We start from the raw sequence: 19,591 nt of genomic DNA on the forward strand, positions 1-19,591 counted from the left end.
TTTGCAGTGGCTTCTTTTGTTGCAGAGCACAGACACTAGGGCACTCAAGCTTCAGTAGTTGTGGCTCCCAGGCTCTAAATCACAGGTTCAGTAGTTGTGGTGCCTGGGCTTAGTTGCTCTGCAGCATGTGGGTCTTCCCCAATCAGGGCTCAAACCCATGTCTCCTGCATTGGCAGGCAGATTCTTTGCCTCTGAGCCACCAGGGAAGCCCTGCTATTGACTTTTGCACATGGATTTAAGCAGGACACATTTACTAACAACTCACCTTTACAGTTTTTGTCCAGCTGCTACTTAGGTAGGACTTTTGTACATGATGCTGCTACTGCTAAGTCGCTTCAGTCATGTCTGACTCTGTGCGACCCCAGAGACGGCAGCCCAACAGGCTCCCCCGTCCCTGGGATTCTCCAGGCTAGAACACTGGAGTGGGTTGCCATTTCCTTCTCCAATGCATGAAAGTGAAAACTGAAAGTGAAATCGCTCAGTTGTGTCTGACTCTTAGCGACCCCATGGACTGCAGCCTACCAGGCTCCTCCATCCATGGGATTTTCCAGGCAAGAGTACTGGAGTGGGGTGCCATTGCCTTCTCCGTACATGATACTACTTTGCTGCTTTTATTGAATTCACAAAGTGCTGCTTTGTAATAAATTTGCAAACCCTATGGACTCTCTGGTGGCCCAGTGGCTAGGACGCCACACTCCTAATACAGGGGGCCCAGGTTCTGTCCCTGGTCAAGGAACTAGATCTCACATGTCACAACTGAGGGTTTGCACGCCACAACTAAGAGTTCACATGCAGCAACTAAAGACTCAAGATCCTGCATGCCTCAACCAGGACCTGGTGCAAATAAATAAATATTTAAAAAATTGCAAACCCTAAATATTAACCTTACAGAATAGGGTTAATTTTTTTCACATACTGCCAAAAACGTGGAAAAAATTGCTCCACTTCATTTATCGTTTTTAAGATAACTATCAAATTGATAAATCTTTTAAAATAATAAGTTGTATTTCTGAGACATCAAGGAAACAAATGCTCTCTGAACTGCTATGGGATAGTAAATGTTGAAACCTTTCCAGAAGGACTCTGAGCAGTACTTAAGATGTTAGAATTCTGCCTGCTCTCCATTAGGAAATTCCATTAGGAATTTGTCCTGTGTGTAAAGTTGTAGTTGCAGAGATACCCATAACAACACTATTGGAATAGTAAACGATTAGGAGTGTGTGTATATATATATATAAAACAATAGAGAATATGTTGCAAAAATGATGGCAAATCAATAGAATGTTAACCAGTAAAAATTAAATTTCAGGATATTTAATCACTTAGAAAACTAGAGTATTAACTATTTTTAAAGGTTATAAAGTATGTTTGGTATTAATCCATTTGTATAAATAATAATATATTTAAGAAAGACATAGGATGGACTAGGATGGTTTTCTCATTTGTGCTTATCTACTGCTGGATTTTCAGCAATAACTATATCACAGTTAAAATTTTTGAGTCAATTTTATGCCGATATTTACAGAGTTTCTGATACAGCCTTAAGTGGTTAAAAAAGAAAGCAGGACAACACATTGTATATCAGGCCAGACCTATACTTGGTGATTACTTGCTAACCACCCTCTGTGAAAGAGCAGAGATGGTGTGTGTTTTGCTCACGCTGCATCCTCAGTGCTGAGGATGGCACCCTCGTAAGCAGTTAGCAAAGGAGGGTGAGTGAACTGGTCCACTGACCCTGGACTGTGGGTCTCTAACAAATCCCCTGCTGCATTTCAGAGCCATCGAGAAGCTAAGCGGGCATCAGTTTGAGAACTACTCCTTCAAGATTTCCTACATCCCGGATGAAGAGGTGAGCTCCCCTTCGCCCCCTCAGCGAGCCCAGCGTGGGGACCACTCTTCCCGGGAGCAAGGCCATGCCCCTGGGGGCTCTTCTCAGGCCAGACAGATTGATTTCCCGCTGCGGATCCTGGTCCCCACCCAGTTTGTTGGTGCCATCATCGGAAAGGAGGGCTTGACCATAAAGAACATCACTAAGCAGACCCAGTCCCGGTACGTGCCTCCGGGGCTTCCTTTGCTTCCTTCTGAGGGGTCCCCTGAGTGCTGGTGGGTCCCGGCCATTCCCAGGTTGCTATTGCTTGCATCAGCAGTGGGGGGCTGTGCTGGATGGGACAGTGGCTTCTTTAAACAGAACTACTAACAGACTAACACAGAACCCAGGGCCTTCATGAGCTTTTGTGCCAGTGTCCTAAAGGTCATACCTGAAACACTAATAATTCATAAAAAAAGGTACTAATGACCTCACAGTCATGAATTGTTCTCCTAAGCTCTCTGATGCCTGTGAATACATCTACATATTTTTAAAACAACAGAGGTATGGGGCTGAACTTTATGGGATCCTAGAACCCACTTACCTTAGCTCTCGCCTCCTCTCCTGAGTCAGAGCCCAGGGTGATAGTCATTCTTTGAGACCACCTAGGGAGTCTCACAAACAGCTTCATAAAGGCAACGGGTGAGTCACTGCTACATTGAGTAAGAAATAAAGTACATTATTAGCCTTATGTTTAGTCTTCTGTCTGCTTAAGGAGACTGACTTGGTAGTAGGAGTTGTAGTGGATAAAGTAACTTGTGAGGTTGTTGATTTTTGTATGTTCCTAAGACCACAGCATAAAATGAACAAAGCACAGGACTTGAAAACAAAGACCCTTGTTCACATTTTCCCACTTAATAGCTATATAAGCTTAGAAAAATTTAAGCTTTCTGAGCATCAACAGATTCTTCTATACTCTAGGAGTAGTGTGAGAATTAGGACAGTCAGACAGATTGAATGAAATAATTATTGTGAAAGCACTTAAATTACAAAGCACCAAATTACAAGTATTAGTTATTTATATTCCTAATGCATTTTTCTCAGGTTATTGAGGGTTTTATAACCTGAAAGAGGAAAAACTGTTTTCTTCAAAGTGTCTGAGTTATTTCCAAAAAGTGGACAATTATGTGAATCCCAGGGTTTATAATCATAGGAGTGAAGTGATAAGATAGTAGTCAGAGGAAGTACTATTGATGTTTCTTTTGTTTTAAAATCAGTCCCCTTTTATTCCTGTAAGTCTGCTTCCCTGAGAAAGTGATTTTTATTTGTATGTCTTTTTGTTCCAAATATTATTTGAAGTGGCTTTATAAATGTAGCAAGTTTAAATAGAAGTGAAGTTAATTCTCAAAGTGTGTGCCTACTTTTTTAGAAATAGGCCCCAAACTTGGATTTGGACTTCTAACAACCAAAGTAAAAAGGGATACAATTAATTATGTGATTTTGAAAGTTAACAAAAACAAGTAGAGCCACAACTACCCAAAGAAGTCTGATAAAGTCATCAAGCTTTGGAGCCATTAGTTTTAAGAGTCTGGAAGAAGGCAGGCTGCCAGTGGCAAGGAAACCAAAAACTTAGGCAGAGAAAGGGCATGCCTCTGTTTTCTATCCACACTCAGATATATAAAGCTTGCTTGAATTTGGTGTTTAGAGTTGGATTAACATATGGCTTTTAAAAGCTGCAATCAGTTCAGAGACTGGCACTGTGCCAATGTGCAGTATTATCCTGCTCACTTTTAAGATCATTTGAAAGACTACACAAAATACTTCATTTACCAAACTGGCTTCATTACCACATTGGCTTGGTGCCTTTGTCCAATAGCACTCCTGTAAGAAATATTCCTTTCTAAGTGGAGCTGCAAAGAATTCAGGTTTGGCCCAAGACCTTCTGCACTGCTTGCTGCCTTCTTGGAGAATGGCATTGGTTGCAAATGTGCTAATGACACTTATTGTCTGTCTGTGTCCTTGCTGTACATTGGCCAGTGCAACACTTTCTTGGACTAGGGTCCAGTGCCAGATGACGTTGTGCTATGGCTCCTGATTCTTTTCCTGCAGGGTAGACATCCATAGAAAGGAGAACTCTGGGGCTGCAGAGAAGCCCGTCACCATCCATGCCACCCCAGAGGGAACCTCTGAAGCATGCCGCATGATTCTTGAAATCATGCAGAAAGAGGCTGATGAGACCAAACTGTAAGTTTGCATGCAATGCACAGACCGCTCAACAGAAAAGAAGATTAGGTTCTCATTCATTTAACCCAGGAAAGTTTTCAAAGAGCTGTAAATCTATTTCTCAGTTAAAGGGAGCGGGGGAAGGATTAATTTCAGGTATTTGTTCCATAGAGACTACAATGGGAAATAGATCTTTTATGTTTACAACGTGGCTATTTCTCTACTTGCACGTTTCTCTTGGTGATCCTAATGCTTCCGTGACTCATTGGCAATAATTATTGATGGGAACATAACCGTGTTGTCCAACGTGTGTGCTAATGGAAATGTTCTATATTTGCACTGTTCACTATAATAACCACTAGCCAAATGTTGCTGTTGAGTGCTTGAAATGTGACAAGTGCAGTGGAGGTACTGAATATTTTAACTTGATCCATTCAGATTTAAGTAGTCACGTGTATGGCTAGTGGCCATCATATTGGACGGGGCAGATTCAAAAAGTACATTTGCACCAAAACCATCAAAAGGGTTTTGCTCCTAAGCCCCTTGGACTCTTAAGCTTGGATTATGTTTCCTTAAATAGTAGAAACTGGTATCTGAGTGGCTATTTTATTCTTTTTTCTTGTATCTCCTTTGTCCATTTCTTTCACAAAATATTGCTTAGGATTCCTGTTGTACCAATTTGAATGACAAATACAGTTCATAGTAACTTGTATAATTTAGTAATACAAATTTATTAATTTGTATTATAAACAAATTAATGGTAATAGAATAGATAATATAATAAAAAAGGCTCTATGTAAGTCTGGCAAAATCCACTTATAAGCATGGATTGTGGCAGTTTTATAAAGAAGCAGTGAGGGATGAATTGAATATAAAACTAATTTATATTCAAACAGTGTCAAATAATAGTGTTCCAAAACCAAGGAGATGAGAGTACTTAAAAGAAAAACATTGCAAATTCTTAGGCTTCATGAGGAACTCTAACATTTTACTTATGAATTACTTACTATTTGGGACTTTTGGAATCCCCCAAATGCTGTGACTTAATTTAAAGAAGCCCCTCTCTCATCCAAATTATTGAGAACTTTATAAATGTTACCCTCCTTGGCCCTTTGAATTAGGTGTCATCATCTTACAATATTTTAAAGAATCAAAAAGACTGCTAAATAAATTGGATTTTTAAAGTATTTATGTAGAGCCAAGATAGAGTTTGAATATCTTTGAAATATGTTTTTTTTTTTAAATGAGGCACCATGCTGAGCACTGTGCTAGGGGCTTAGGCTACAACTCTGAACAAGGTCCAGTTCCTTTTTCTTTTAATCCAGTGTGAGACATCTGCTAAACAAACAGTTACACCAGTAAGTAATTAAGCACGGCTATGATACGTGCTATAGTGGAAAACAACTGCAGGTAACTGAAGGCCATAATCAAGGCTCTAGAGAGACAGAAAGAGATTTAGGGATTTCAGAGAAAGCTTTCCTATGTAAGTGACATTTCAGCTGATCCCTGAGGAAGATGAGTAGGAGGTGGAGGATGGAGAAGAGAGATCCTAAACTTTCCTTTTATTCATTTATGTGCATGTTTGGTCTTGTCTGACTCTCTGCAACCCCATGGACTATAGCCTGCCAGCCTCCTCTCTGTTCATGGATTTTTCCAGCAGGCATACTGGAGTAGGTTGCCATTTCCTCCTCCAGAGGATCTTCCTGACCCAGAGATTGAACCCACGTCTCCTGCATTGCGGCCAGATTCTTTGCCACTTAGCCATTCATTTACCAAATATTCGTTGAGTACGTACTATGTGCCAGGCACTGTTCTGTGTCTCAGTGAACAAAGCAGACGAAAAATCCTGCCCTCTGTAAGTCACATTCTAACGGAGCTTCTTCAAACATCCCTTTATTTTGAGGCTGTTGTAGTGCACCTGTTAGATGGTTTTGGTCTCAAGTAACAGAAAACGTAACAAATGGCTTAAGTAATAAGAAACAGTTTTGATGTCACATAATTAGAAGTCCTTACTCTGGGAGAATGACTGCAGGGTCAGTTGAATCATAGCCTTAAAGGCCCATGACTTTTCTTTCTGTTTTACTGTCTTCAGTGTATCTGATATGCACTTTTTTTCTTTTATCAATTGAGGTGATCATGTGGGTTTTGCCCTTCATTCTGTCAATATAGTATATTATATTAATTTTTGTATGTTGAACCATCTTTGCATTTCAACTTAAAAGACTCCTTTAGCATTTCTGGTAGAACTGGTCTAGGAGTAATGAACTCCTTTGACTTTTGTTTATCTGGAATAGTCTTAATTTTCCTATCATTTTCACAGACAGTTTTGCTAGATACAGTATTCTTGGTTGGTAGTTTTTTCTTTCTGTGCTTTGAGTATGTCATCCCATTCCCTTCTGTCCTGCAGATTTCTGCTTAGAAATCCATCTGTAATCTTAGGAAAACTTTCTTGTATGTTACTAATCACTTTTCTCATGCTGCTTTCAAGATTTTCTCTTTGAGTTTAGACACCTGGGTTATAATGTGTCTCAGTGTGATTCTCTCTTGGTTTATCCCAGCTGGATGTTCTTGGAGCTAATTAAATCTGTGTGTCCATTTCTTTTCTCAGATTTGGAAAGTTTTCTGCCTATTTTCTTTGAATAAGCTCTTTCCCTTGTCTCTTTCTCTATCCTTCTGTGATTCCAATGACATGTTTCTTGATCGATTTGATAGTGTTCCAAAAGCCCATTATCCTGTCTGTACTTTTTTTAAAATTCTGTTTTCTCCCTTCACTTGATGATTTCACATGACTGATATTCAAGTTTTCTGAGTCTGTCTTCTGCCTGATCATATCTGCTTTTGAATCCCTTTAATATTTCAGTTATATTTTTCAGCTCTATTATTTCTGTTAGGTTGTTTTTGAATAGTTTCTTTTTCTTTGTTGATATTCTCACTTTGTTCATGCATCACCTTCCTGATTTCATTTAGTTGTTTGTATTCTCATTTAGGTCATTGAGCATCTCTGTGATCATTATTTTAAAGTCTGTCAAGTAGCTCATAGATCTGCATTTCTTTAGGGTCAGTTTCTGGAGTTTTATTTTGATCTTTTGATTAGACCATGTTTCTATTTCTTTCTATGGCTTATAATTTTTTTGCTGGAATTTGGGCATCAGAAAAAGCAATCACCTCTCAGAATCTTTGCATACTGGCTTTGTTCAGGGGAAGACCTTCACTAGTCAGCCTGGCTGGAGGTTTTAGGACCTCTCAAACCATTTCTGATTTCTTTCTCCTCCTGGCTTCTGACTGTGGAACTGCAGCTCTAACATACTATACACCTCTGTTTTCAGCAGCTTCCAGACCTGGGCACCAGGCTTGGCAGCTCCCTAAGTTAGGAGAGACAGAGACCTCTCTCTCAGGCAGCCCCCAGGCAAGCCAGAATAGAATGTTGGGCTCATTGTCCAGTCCTTTGTTTCTGTCCCAGGGGAGGGGCCTTGGTGAGGAGGATTTCCTCCCAGTTTGCCTTGCTATGTTGTGTCGGGGAAGGAGCAGGAAAGGCATGCCAAACGCCACAAAACTTCTTACTCCTTTTGCTGGAATCCCTTTTCAGTTTTATAAAAGCCTGGGTGGTATAGCTTCTCCCCTGACCTCTAGAGTTCTCAGAGATTTTAGCCTATCTTTTGTTGTCAACTTGGTGTCTCTGTAGGGATAGGAGGGCCTGTTGTTCCTAGTCTACCATCTGACTGATGTCATTATCCCTTGTGCTTTTTTTAAGAGCAAGGAAAACCTTCCTAAAGCCACCCTACAGACCTCTTCTGATACCTCGTTGGTCAGTCTTTCTCATGGACCTATTTCCAACCAGTCACAACAAGGGAGTAAAATTAACATGATTTGGCTTGTGTTCATCAGAATTCATGCACTAGGGTTAGTGAGAAACCCCGCTTCTCCTAAAGCCCGTGGCCACTTGGTAGCTGAACAGAAACAGCTTCTATTTGTAAGAAATAAGGAGGGTAATAGCTCTTAATCCCATAGACAGAGAAACCTGGCGGGCTACAGTCTGTGGGGTTGCAAAAGAGTTGGACATGACTTAGCTACTAAACAACAACTATAGCTCTTAAGTCAACCATTGTGTTCAACTTAAATGTCAAATTGTTGCTGGTCTCTTTCAGAGCTGAAGAGATTCCTCTGAAGATCTTGGCCCACAATGGCTTGGTTGGAAGACTGATTGGAAAAGAAGGCAGAAATTTGAAGAAAATTGAACATGAGACAGGGACCAAGATAACAATCTCATCGTAAGCCACTTGTTCCAATTAACTGTGCCCAGTAATGGAGACTGTGAGCATTGTGATATGTCCAGCTCGTTCATCTGCTTTTCCTTATAATGGGAATGTAATCATAAGATAATCATATAATTATCTTCAGCACTGTCAAAACAGATGCATAAGTAGTTCCCACTCAGACCTTCTCTACTGATATCATCTAAGTCACTGCAAAGAGTTGAGATAAGATGGCAGATGTTCTCTGCCACAGTGTGAGGTGAGGGTATCCATCCCTGCCTCTTCCACCAAGACGTGAGTGTGACCCTTCTGGGATTTTATTTTTCCTTTTGAAAAAAGGAAATTTTTCTCTTTTTCCTGGTGGCCAGCTTGCAGGATTTGAGCATATACAACCCTGAAAGAACCATCACTGTGAAGGGCACAGTTGAGGCCTGTGCCAATGCCGAAATAGAGATTATGAAGAAGCTGCGTGAGGCCTTTGAAAATGATATGCTGGCTGTTAATGTAAGTGCTGACTGCTTTCTTCTCCACTGGTTTTCACATATGTTGTCAGGCAGGACCCAAGCCTCTCTAAGAATAATTGTCGTTCGGAAAGTAAAGAAGCACTTTAGGAGTACAGAGTTACACCTTTCTCCTTGGGGGCAAGGGCATTAGAATAATCAGGAGACGAACTAGTAAAATATGCTAAGTACACTCGACAAAATAGTGTGAAGTCATTAAAATCACAGCTTGGAAGATTTTTAAATCAAATTGCTTATGATATATTGTTAATTAAGAAAATATATTAATATAAAAGTGTATGTAACTAAGGTTTTAATTATATAAAATATGAGTCAAAATGACTAGAAGGCTGCATATAAAAATCAAGACAGCTGTTATGTTAGAAAAGTGAGATTTTTTCCCCCCTCTACTTTCCAGTTTTAAAAAAATTTCTGATGTTCACCTCTCACTGATCTGTCCTTTCAGATTGTCCGATAACTGTTGTTATCCACCTCGACTCTAATAATTCTAGCAGACTGATTTGGGTTTGTCCTTCCTGTTATTACTACCTGGTTTCAACTTTATAATGGGGAGACACCATCCTGAAATTCATTCAGAAATCTTAAAAATATTTGTCCTTTTAATCAAAAGCACAAACTCAGCTCAGAGGAGTAAATTTTTTTCATTTTTTTATGATAATGATCTTTTTAACGTACACAAAACAGGAAAGGATACTATGATAAGCTCTCATGCCCTAATCTGGCTTCAGCAGTTATCCGTTCATGGCCTGTTTTGCTTCATTTGAACCTTCATCCACGTCCCCACTCCCACTTGGATGACTTGGAAGAAAATCCCAGACTTTGTAACATTTCACAGAGGACTAAATGTTGAGAAGGGACTAGGTGGGTGAAATGCAGCCCCAGCTCCCTCACTGCAGCACTTGGCATAGGACCTTCTTAGTCAGGTCAGTACTGCCTTCCTGCCTCACCCCAAGTCCCACCTTAGCGGCCCACATGATAATTACATGGGACATGGTGAGCATGGTGAGGAGACAACTGCAGTGTGACCTTCCCTCCCCCCATTTGTGTGTATTTGTCTGTCAAAGTATCATCCACTGATCTCGTTTTCTTCTTTGGGGATCTTGATGTCCTATGATAAACTCTTTCTCTGAACACCCAGAAATGCTGCAAAGGCTCTGGGTGTTCCAAACATCTTCCCCTGAGCATGTGCATCACTTAGGTTCATTCATGTCTGTGCTGAAGTCATGCATTGATAGGTGAATAACAAAATCACTAGATCTCACACATGAATGGGATAAAGGCTAAGATCCTAACTCTCCCGTTCCAGACCTTCTAAAAGAAGGCAAGCTACTGGGTGACCCTAGAGCCACAGATGAGCAAAGAGATAATGTTAGAGATTTGCTCAGTGGTCGGGGAGGCAGTGGTAGGACCAGGAGGCAGGTTGGTTACAGACCAGGGTGGGAGATACATTATCCCTCTGCCTCTGAAGGGCAGCCTGTGTGAGCATCCCCGTGTTTAAATGTGAAATAAGCAAGCGAGATGATCACAAAACTGTCAGCTAAATGGTAAACAAGCCAAAGTTGTGGACCATTCCAAACATGGATAAGAGTTTACACATGTGATATCTTAATGAGGGGTCTGATTTTTCCCTGGATAGAGTTAGGAAGAACTATTCAGCCAACATGTTTTAATCATATTCATTCAGCAAATATTTATTGAGTACTTACTATGTACCAGGCACTGAGCTCACAGCACTAAACAAGACAGTTTCTGTCCATGAGGAAATTGTTGTCTGAAAGGCGAAGAGGCAGCTACACGGGCCATTCAAATACTATGTGATGCCTGCTGTTTTAGGGGAACATGAGTGTGTTAGGGCACAGAAAGGGCACCTGAGCTGAGGCCTTTGGGATGAAAGAAGGTTCCTTGAGGAGCGGACACCTAAGGTCAGGTGAAACCCACACGATGAGTAGGGCGTAGCCAGCCAAGGACGGAGACAAGCAACAGTTCTCACAAAGCAGACAGTGTATGCGGGGGATCCAGAGGGGAGAGAGGAGCAGGACTGGGCAGGGTGTGAGTGAAGGTTAGCAGGAGAGGCTGGCAAGGTGGCCTGGGCCCCCAGGAAGAGCCTCATTGCTGTGTTAAGATGTGTAGACACTCGAAGCAGCAGAGAAGCTCTGAAAGGAGCGCCACCATCAGGTTGAGGCTTGGAGAGCCCGCCCCGGCAGCAGGGTGAGGAAGAGGTCCACGGGGCCTGAGTGAGCTGAGTAGGAGACGCTGATGCCATCCAGACAAGAGATGGAGGTTGACCCAGGCAAGCTGGGCCTCTCTGGTCTCCTCCCCTCAACTTTTTCTCCATTTTTATTCTCAGCAACAAGCCAATCTGATCCCGGGGTTGAACCTGAGCGCACTTGGCATCTTTTCAACAGGACTTTCCGTGCTGCCTCCACCAGCAGGGCCCCGAGGAGCTCCCCCCGCTCCCCCCTACCACCCTTTCGCTGTAAGTAGCTCAGCTTTCAGGGGTTCGCTCATACTCCTCTAGGCAGCGGCATTTCTCGCTGTGTTGAATCAGAGCCAAAGCTTTCATTTGGAGGCCGTGCTCATAAGGGCTGAATTCAACAGTTCTTAGGACTTCTTCCTAATGGACAGATTAAAACCATCCTCTAAATATGTGCTCTTAAACATAGTATATATCATATCTGGGAAAGAAAGAGACTGCTAGCAAATTCATTAGCTAGAAGCCTGTTCAATGTGAAAAAGGATTTGTTAGCGCAAATAAGAACCTTCATGAGTGTTGTTCACTTACTAAAATATATTTTCGTACCTAGATGACTCATGTATAAAATTCTAACCTGGGTCTACGATTCAAGTACATTATATTTTATTAATAGTTTTTTAAAAGAAAATAGCACACACAGTGTTTATTCCTAGACACTTAGCACAATGCCTGGCATTTAGTAGATTCTCAGTAAGTATTTATTGTTTGAATCATAATTAATAGCAGCAGAAGAAACATGAACGTTATGTGTTTTCTACTTGTCCCCATCCACAAGCATCATTCAAGATCAACATGTTACCAAATTAGGGCTCAGGATACTTGACAGCTTTTTTTTTTTTTAATTCATTCCTAATTCTCCACACATACTACTTATTTTTTAAGAAAACTAATTTTCTCCCAATGTTCATATTGTTTAAATGGGAAGAAAGAATCAGGTTGGAGAACATTAGCTTAACCACCTCTTTCTTTTGAGAGGTGGTCTCTGGTATCGTAGGCTTCACAGTGTCAGAATTCTGAGTAACTCTTTGGGTTAGCTGTAGAGACAGGGTGAACTCAGTGTGCTGTTTTGCCAAAAAAAATAGGGAAATGAACTGACACCCACATCTTTAGTCACAAGGACATGCACATTCTGTCATCGTGTTTATATACAGCTTCTCTCCATACCATTTCTTTAGAATTATATACATTTTCCTTTAAAGGATAGCGTCCAATATTGAGCTGTGTGTGTGTGTGTCTGTCTGTCTGTCTTAGTGTTAGAGGGAGCTGGGAATATGGCAGGAGGGAACTGGCAGCTGTCACAGTCATGTAGGTACTCTAAGCGGGGAGAACAGCTTTGAGAAGTGTGTGTCCCCATCTTTGCTGAGATGTGAGAATGACTGAGCCCAGGATGGTGAACTGGCCTTAGACATGTGGCATTTCTTGAAAGAAAGATTATAGGTACTGCTCCACCGATGATAACTTTGAAAGTCACGCTACTCTGTCAACCTAAGTAACATAAATGGTGGGAGAAAAAAGATGTAATACAGTATAAAATTCTTCTAAAATTGATCATCTAAAAGAGAACTCAGCAAATGACCGTCTGAGGCCAGATCCAGCCCACCACTTATTTTTGTGTATATATACAACTATGAATGTTTATTAAACGCATTGTCTGTCTGCTTTTCTGCTGTGATGGCAGAGTTGCGTAGATGCAGTAGAGACCCTGAGATATGCAAAGCCTAAAATATTTATTTGGCTCTGTGCAGAAAAATTTGCAGATCCCTGAACTGAAAAATGAGAACTTTTCATATGATAACAGAATATTTTCTAAACTTGAAAATAGGTTTTGCCAGTTGGGAAGCTTCCTTTACATCCTGTACATCTGAGATTTTTTTACTAAAACAGTAGAATAATGATTTTTACAAAAATAGTTTCTGTTCTCTATAAAACAGCTTTTAAATAAAATATTTTCAAGTTAAAAGCCATGTAGTTCTGATCTTGAGCCCTTAGATCAAGATTAGTTTCTAATCTAAAACACACAGTTGCCCCAACTCTGCAACAGTACAGCTCCTGCAGACCTCTCTCTCTGACAGCTACAGAAGACAGGGAGGGCATAGAGGTGGGCATCGCTACCCACCTGTGCAGGGTCTAGGCCCTGAATTGGAGGCTTGAGGGCTTCCCAGGTGGACCCACGCCTCCTGAGGACAGAGGAGGGTGGAGTGGTGGGGAGCCTTCATTCATAAAATATTACTGCTTTCCTGTCACTTAGACATTCAAATTTCAAGGAATTAGGGTATCTCTTGGTTGCTTTTATACGTCACAAACCTCTAGTGCTTTTGCTGTCAACATCCGAAGGTCAGGAGATCTGTGCATCTGTTTATAGGTGGCTCACACATGCATGAATTGGGGTACCAATGCTGGAAGCTTTTTATGTATGCGTGTATATATGAAAATTACCATTTTTTCATTTTCTGGTTATAAAAGTAATACATGCATAGTATTTAAGAAGCAAATGGTACAAGTGCAAGTTTTTTCTTAATCTCGAAATAACTAGTGTTTCTATTTATTTGTGTGTGGGTATATATTAAGTATATAGATGATATATATTCCAAATCTTCACTCTACAATGGAAATTCCTGTATATATATCATGATTCTTTTATCCAGTTATTTTCTCAGAATAAATTCCTAGAAATAGAATTGCTGAGCCAAAGAATGTATAAGTATATAAAAATATAAATGTTGATATTTTTATATTTATTAGCATATAAATTTTGATACATAAAGAATGTACTATTATTCCTTCTTATCTGATATGTGACACAGAGGCTTTTTTTTCCTTCTGTACTCTCACTACCAATGTAATTATTCCTTGCAATCTGGTACTTTCTTAACAATAACTTTTTTTATTGGTTTATTTTGGGCTGTGCTGGGTCTTCATTGCTGTGTGGGCTTCTCGTTGTGGTGACTTCTTTGTTGCAGAGCAGTCTCTGGGGCACACGGGCTTCAGTACTTGGAGCGTGTGGGCTCAGTAGCTGCAGCTTCCAGGCTCCAGAGCTCAGGCTCGATAGTTCTGGCGCATGAGCCTAGTTGCGCAACGACATGTGGGATCTTCTGGATCAGAGACCTAACCTGTGTCTCCTGCATTGGGAGGCAGATTCTTTACCACTGAGCCACCAAGGAAGCCCTGCGGTCTGATCCTTTAAAAGATACTATTATGAGTATCTTTTACTTGTAATAAGCACTTTGGGGCTTACTGGACATTTTTCTCCCTCTCTAATTAATTGTCTTTTTATATCCCTTCCCTATCAATCTGTGGAGAGGCAGTATAGATTCTGGAGTCAAACAACCTGTGTTTGAATCTCTGCACTATATAACTTGTTATTTTTAGCAAACTTGGGCAAGAGACTTAGCCTCTTTGCATTTCCATGTCCTCTGTTTCATGCAATTGTTGTCAGGGTAATTAAATAAGTAAAAATCCGTACACAGTAGTTGCTATATAAATCTTAGTTGCTATTGTCATCTCCCCCCATCTTTTTCTTAATGATTTGTAACAGCTAATTACATATTAAGGCTGTTAACCATTTGTCATGTTGTAAATATCTTTCACTAGCTTGTCATTTCTCTTTGCTTTATTTGTGGTGTCTTGTGCCATAGTAATTTAAAATAGGGTTTTTTTGAACAAGTGAACTACTATATGAAGTAAATAGGAAATGTTTCCCTTTAGCCTTCCTTCTCTTACCCAAATTTTACCCAACTACCACTCCCCAGAAGTATAGTATTGTTATGTTTTAAAATGCTTTATGAGCATATATATAATCATTTTATTCAAAAGCAAATGGAATCATGCCACATATAGTGAATTACTGTTGTTTTATTTTTCACTTATTATGAGCATCTTTCCATATCTAGAGTTGATTCTCTTTAATGGCTTTTTAATTCCATTGTATGAAATTACTATAATTTTTCTACTGAGCATGCTGTTTTTCAACATTTGGGTTTTCTCTAGGCTTTCTCTGCTACCAATAGTGTCAAAATGAATGTCCTTAAACATAAGAGTGTGAGCAGATCTAGAAGTAAATTCTAAGACTGCAATTATTACATCAAAAGGGAATGCATTTTTCTTTAAAATTTTCACGTTTTCCTTCAACAGAATTAATGCAGAAATTTTAAGAATTAAGATAGTTAGATCAGTGTTGTTTTCCTTCATGGACTTCTGGCCTTTGATGTTATGCTAAGAAAAAGCTGCCTGCTATCTAAGAGTATAGAATATCCTTCCAGGTTTTCTTACATCATTCTTAGTTGTTGGTTTGGGGGGACTATTGCTTATAATTCATAGGCAGTTTATCTTGACTTGTACGTTGAGCTAGGGATCCAGTGTTATTTTTTTCCCACTGCATCACTCAGTTTGAAATGTCAGCTTTGTTGTATGCCGGACTCCCACTGAATCTTGTTCCTGGGCTCTGTTCTGTTCATCTTTCTGTCTACACTGCAGTTACTATAGTTTTATACTATCTTTGACAGTGTCAACACCAGGGTTATTTTTTTCCTCAAAAGACTGAATTGAAAGGATAGTCAACTTATACTATACTTGGGAAAATTGAGAATATGTAGGAATTTTCTGTCCCTTGAAGATTTAATGCAATCCATCCATAAAACCTCTGGGCCTAGCACTTGTGTTTGGAGAAAGATCATTTATACCTTTCCAGTTCTTACCTGTTCCTGAGCTGGTTTTGTTGATTTATGTTCTCCTGTAAAAGTGTTCATCTCTTTTTTCATACTTAGTGACACAAAGTGGTACAAAGCAATCTATTAGAATGTCTCTTTTCATTCCTAACATCACATACTGTGTTTTCTCTTTCCTTAATCAAGGTTATTAGGGAGTTTTCTTTTAATTTTTTAGTAGTTCAGGGTTCCCTTTTTGTTATCTTACAATAGTTTCCTGTACTTTCCTCTCAAAGAATGTTATTGAAACAGTTCTGGGTTTTGTGGTCTTGCTCATGCATGATCAAATTTTGGAAACTATGGATCTTGGAAAGATATACCTTCTCTAATGGACTAAAAGTTGTGTTGACCACTGTAAAATCAAACTTTAATTGATGACTTGTATCCTCTATATAATTATTTTTTATCTCTATGACATTACATTTTGAGAGCAGTTTACTGTTCCCACTATGATTATGACTTTTTAAAATTCTTTATTTCTAATATTTGTTTAATGTATTTTTATAATTACTCTAGAAATAATCTGGAACTTTAGTCCAAATTATTAAATTTTCTTTCTTAGTACACAATCTCGTAATTCAGAGTTATTTAGAATTAGCTAAATTTTACTGGTCTCTGCTCACTGTAAGTGGTTTCTTGTGTTCCATATCTTCTCATTTCTTGAGTTATTTGTTTTTGTTTCTTTTTCTGGAGCACTTCCTTAAATAACTTTTTTTCAGGAATAGCACATAAATAGTATAATTTCTAAGCCTTTGTTTATCTGAAAATGCCTTTTTTGCCTTTCACACATGAATGAAAGTTCAACTGGATGGTTAGAGATTCTAGGGTCATAGTTCCTTTAGAACTCTTAAAGCAATACTTGTAGCATTTTGCTTTTCAGATAAGTTGCTACCAGTAAGAAACTTTTTTTTTTTTCATTTTCCTGTAAGTTTTTTGCTTTTTGTAGCATTTCACCTTCACCCTGGGAAATCAGAAATGTGAGTCAGCCCTTCAGTCTGACTGTTCAGAAGGTTTTTCACTGGTTCAGGAAACCTTCTGGGTCTGTATTATTAATTTTGGTATGTTTCTCTTCCCTCTGTTTTTGGCTTCTGGAGTTTATACTTTCTGGAGAGAGAGCAGTCCTTTCCCTCTACTTGCCATGTCTTTCTGAGTCCCTCCTTTTGTTTTGTGTGAGTTAACCTTCTTGTGCACTGACTGCCTTTTCAAGAGTGTCCATGCTTCTATTTACGTGGTTTCCATTGAATTTTTACTCTGCTCATTTTTAATTTCTAAGATTGATGATCCAGTTCTCTGATTGGCTTTCCTCATAGCAGTCTACTCACATTAAAGCACTGCCCTCTTGAATCTCACTGAGAAATCAAAGCAGACTTTTTAAAAAAGTTCTCCCTCTTTGCTAAATTAATTTACCAAGGTCATGTGCTTGCCTTGCTTAGCTTTGCTTCCCTCTTTCATGCTGCTGGTTCTCTGCATATGTCCAGTGAGTTTTAATTGTTCATTCATGTACTTAAACTCACTAAAAGGCATATTAGAACCCTTTGGGCAGCCTTATCATAACATACACTGTGGGTCCCACCTATAAACCAGTGAATTTGGAATGTTCCATGTGAGGGCAGCATTGGGTTAAGATCTAGAGACACAGAGTCAGACAGAGGATCTGTGCTTGAATCTTGGCTCCACTTCTTTCTAGCTTACCAACTTCTGGTCCCCATCAGCTCCTGAGGTGGTCCTCTGAGAGCACACAGGGCTGGTAGGAGGCACTGGACAAGCCGGGGTAGCATGTGTGCCTTCTGAACCTTGAACAGCTCTACCCATGACTCTGAACCCTCTGTCTAAGTCCATTCCCTTGCCCCACGTCCATGTCCCTGGTTCCAGGGAGGAGCACCTGCCATCTTTGTAACAGCACTCTGTCATCACACTAAAGCTATTTATATATCTGAAAATATTTTGTATGCCTGACCCTTGCCTTTTTACGACCCTTGCACACCCTTCTCTCTTCCTGCTCCGTGATTTCTTTATGATTCAGAATATCACCTAAATGATGCATCAAATGGTCATACCCAACAGCTTGGAACTAAGGACCCTGTAGTTCTTCTAGGAAAAGCAGACCCAGCTTTAATTTCATTCTAAATGTTCTTGAGTGTGTTTGATATGTTTTTGTTGGTGGTCAGTCACTAAGTCATGTCCAACTCTTTGTGACCCCATGAACTGCAGCACCTCAAGCTTCCCTGTCCTTCACTCTCTCTCGGAATTTGCTAAAACTCATGTCCATTGAATTAGTGATGCCATCCAACCGTCTCATCCTCTGCCACCTGCTTCTTTTGTCTTCAGTCTCTCCCAGCATCAGGGTCTTGTATTTTCCAATGAGTCAGCCAAAGTTTGGTATCTACCCCACTACTACCCCAGCATGGTCAAGCATAGAAGATGACACTAATTTCCCTCAAACCGAGAATTTGAAATTAACCAGTGGATAATAGTGATGCCCCCACCCTTGTGGCCTCTCTTTTTGGGGGTCACATCTTTCAGGAGCACCTTCAGCATTATCTCTTCCCCCCCCATATCTGAAATTGTAATTCTTCTGAAACATCTAAAGTAAAGTAGCTTCTCCCTCATGAAATAGCTGCTGCTCTGCTAAGTCGCTTCAGTCGTGTCTGACTCTGTGCGACCCCATAGACGGCAGCCCACCAGGCTCCCCTGTCCCTGGGATTCTCCAGGCAAGAACACTGGAGTGGGTTGCCATTTCCTTCTCCAATGCAGGAAAGTGAAAAGTGAAAGTGAAGCCGCTCAGTCGTGTCCGACTCTTAGCGACCCCGTGGACTGTAGCCTACCAGGCTCCTCCCTTGGGATTTTCCAGGCAGGAGTACTGGAGTGGGTTGCCATTGCCTTCTCCAATGAAATAGCTGAGGACCTTCAAACTGAGACAGTAAGCTCAACTGCCATTTTAGAGTTAGGGTTCCATACCACCTGTCCCACTCTGGGGCCCCAGTTTGTCAGATGGCTACACCCTGCTTTCCCATTAAAGAGAACATTTATTCAACAGGTTACTTTTTGATCATTAAGCCTAAGCACCTCTTCCATTTGAGGTTGTGGCCTCTCCTATAAGTGTAAGGGTAGAGGGAATGGGAAGTGTGATAAATGAGTGCTCATTTACCAATAGTAAAGGCCATACGGTCCCCAGTGATGGAGTCTCCATGCCGGTGACCTCATCGAGTGCCACGTGGGGTACTTCAGGGGCATCTCTCGTACGTAGGGTCAAACCCACGTCCAAACCCAGGCCCAGCTCTGCGTGACCTCACACTGCCTGCCTCTCCATCGTATCTCATTCTGTCTCAGTTATTTTTGCCATCCTGGCCTCTCCTGTTTTCCAAACAGGCCAAGCCCTTTCCTAGCTCTGTATCTCAAAGAACTCTCTTTAGAATGTTTCCTATCTAGCGCCTTACACGGGGCTCCATATCCTCTGTGGGTCCCCACTCATAAGTTACCTCCTCCGAGTCCTCCCAGACCCCTCCAGGTGAAACCACCAGCCCACTGCTTATCTCAGCAGCTACCCCTCCTCGTGTCCTCCTGTTCATTTTTTTCATATACTGTCTGCCTCCCCAGTAGAACCTAAGTTCCATGGTGGCAGTGACACTTTTCTCTCTTAGTATCTGTGTCCCCAGCACCTAGAACAGTGCTTTTGCTCAAATATCTTATGCATGAATGAATAAACAGTTGAATGAACTCCCACAATAGTATTATAAGCTCTAGATACTTTTTAAATCCTTTTGTGGATGAGGTTCAGAAAAGTTGAGTAAATTATCCCCAGTTGTATACAGCTAGTGATTGAGACTCAA

The 19,591-nt window shown here is 40.5% G+C and overlaps 1 protein-coding gene across 6 annotated transcripts in view; it reads left to right on the forward strand.

Moving 5' to 3' along the window:
- IGF2BP2 (insulin like growth factor 2 mRNA binding protein 2) overlaps positions 1-19,591 on the forward strand; it is a 172,591-nt gene that overhangs the window by 135,669 nt on the left and 17,331 nt on the right. For 5 of the 6 annotated variants that reach the window (XM_070372070.1, XM_070372099.1, XM_070372089.1 and 2 more), the window contains 5 exons: positions 1,777-2,049; positions 3,917-4,051; positions 8,176-8,298; positions 8,652-8,787; positions 11,152-11,280. In XM_070372070.1, coding sequence (XP_070228171.1) covers positions 1,777-2,049; positions 3,917-4,051; positions 8,176-8,298; positions 8,652-8,787; positions 11,152-11,280 — 796 coding nt within the window. The remainder of the gene's footprint in view (positions 1-1,776; positions 2,050-3,916; positions 4,052-8,175; positions 8,299-8,651; positions 8,788-11,151; positions 11,281-19,591) is intronic. The other variant, XM_070372077.1, reaches the window with a different exon arrangement.

Source organism: Bos mutus, chromosome 1 (genome assembly GCF_027580195.1).
Source record: "Bos mutus isolate GX-2022 chromosome 1, NWIPB_WYAK_1.1, whole genome shotgun sequence".
NCBI classification, from domain to species: domain Eukaryota; kingdom Metazoa; phylum Chordata; class Mammalia; order Artiodactyla; family Bovidae; genus Bos; species Bos mutus.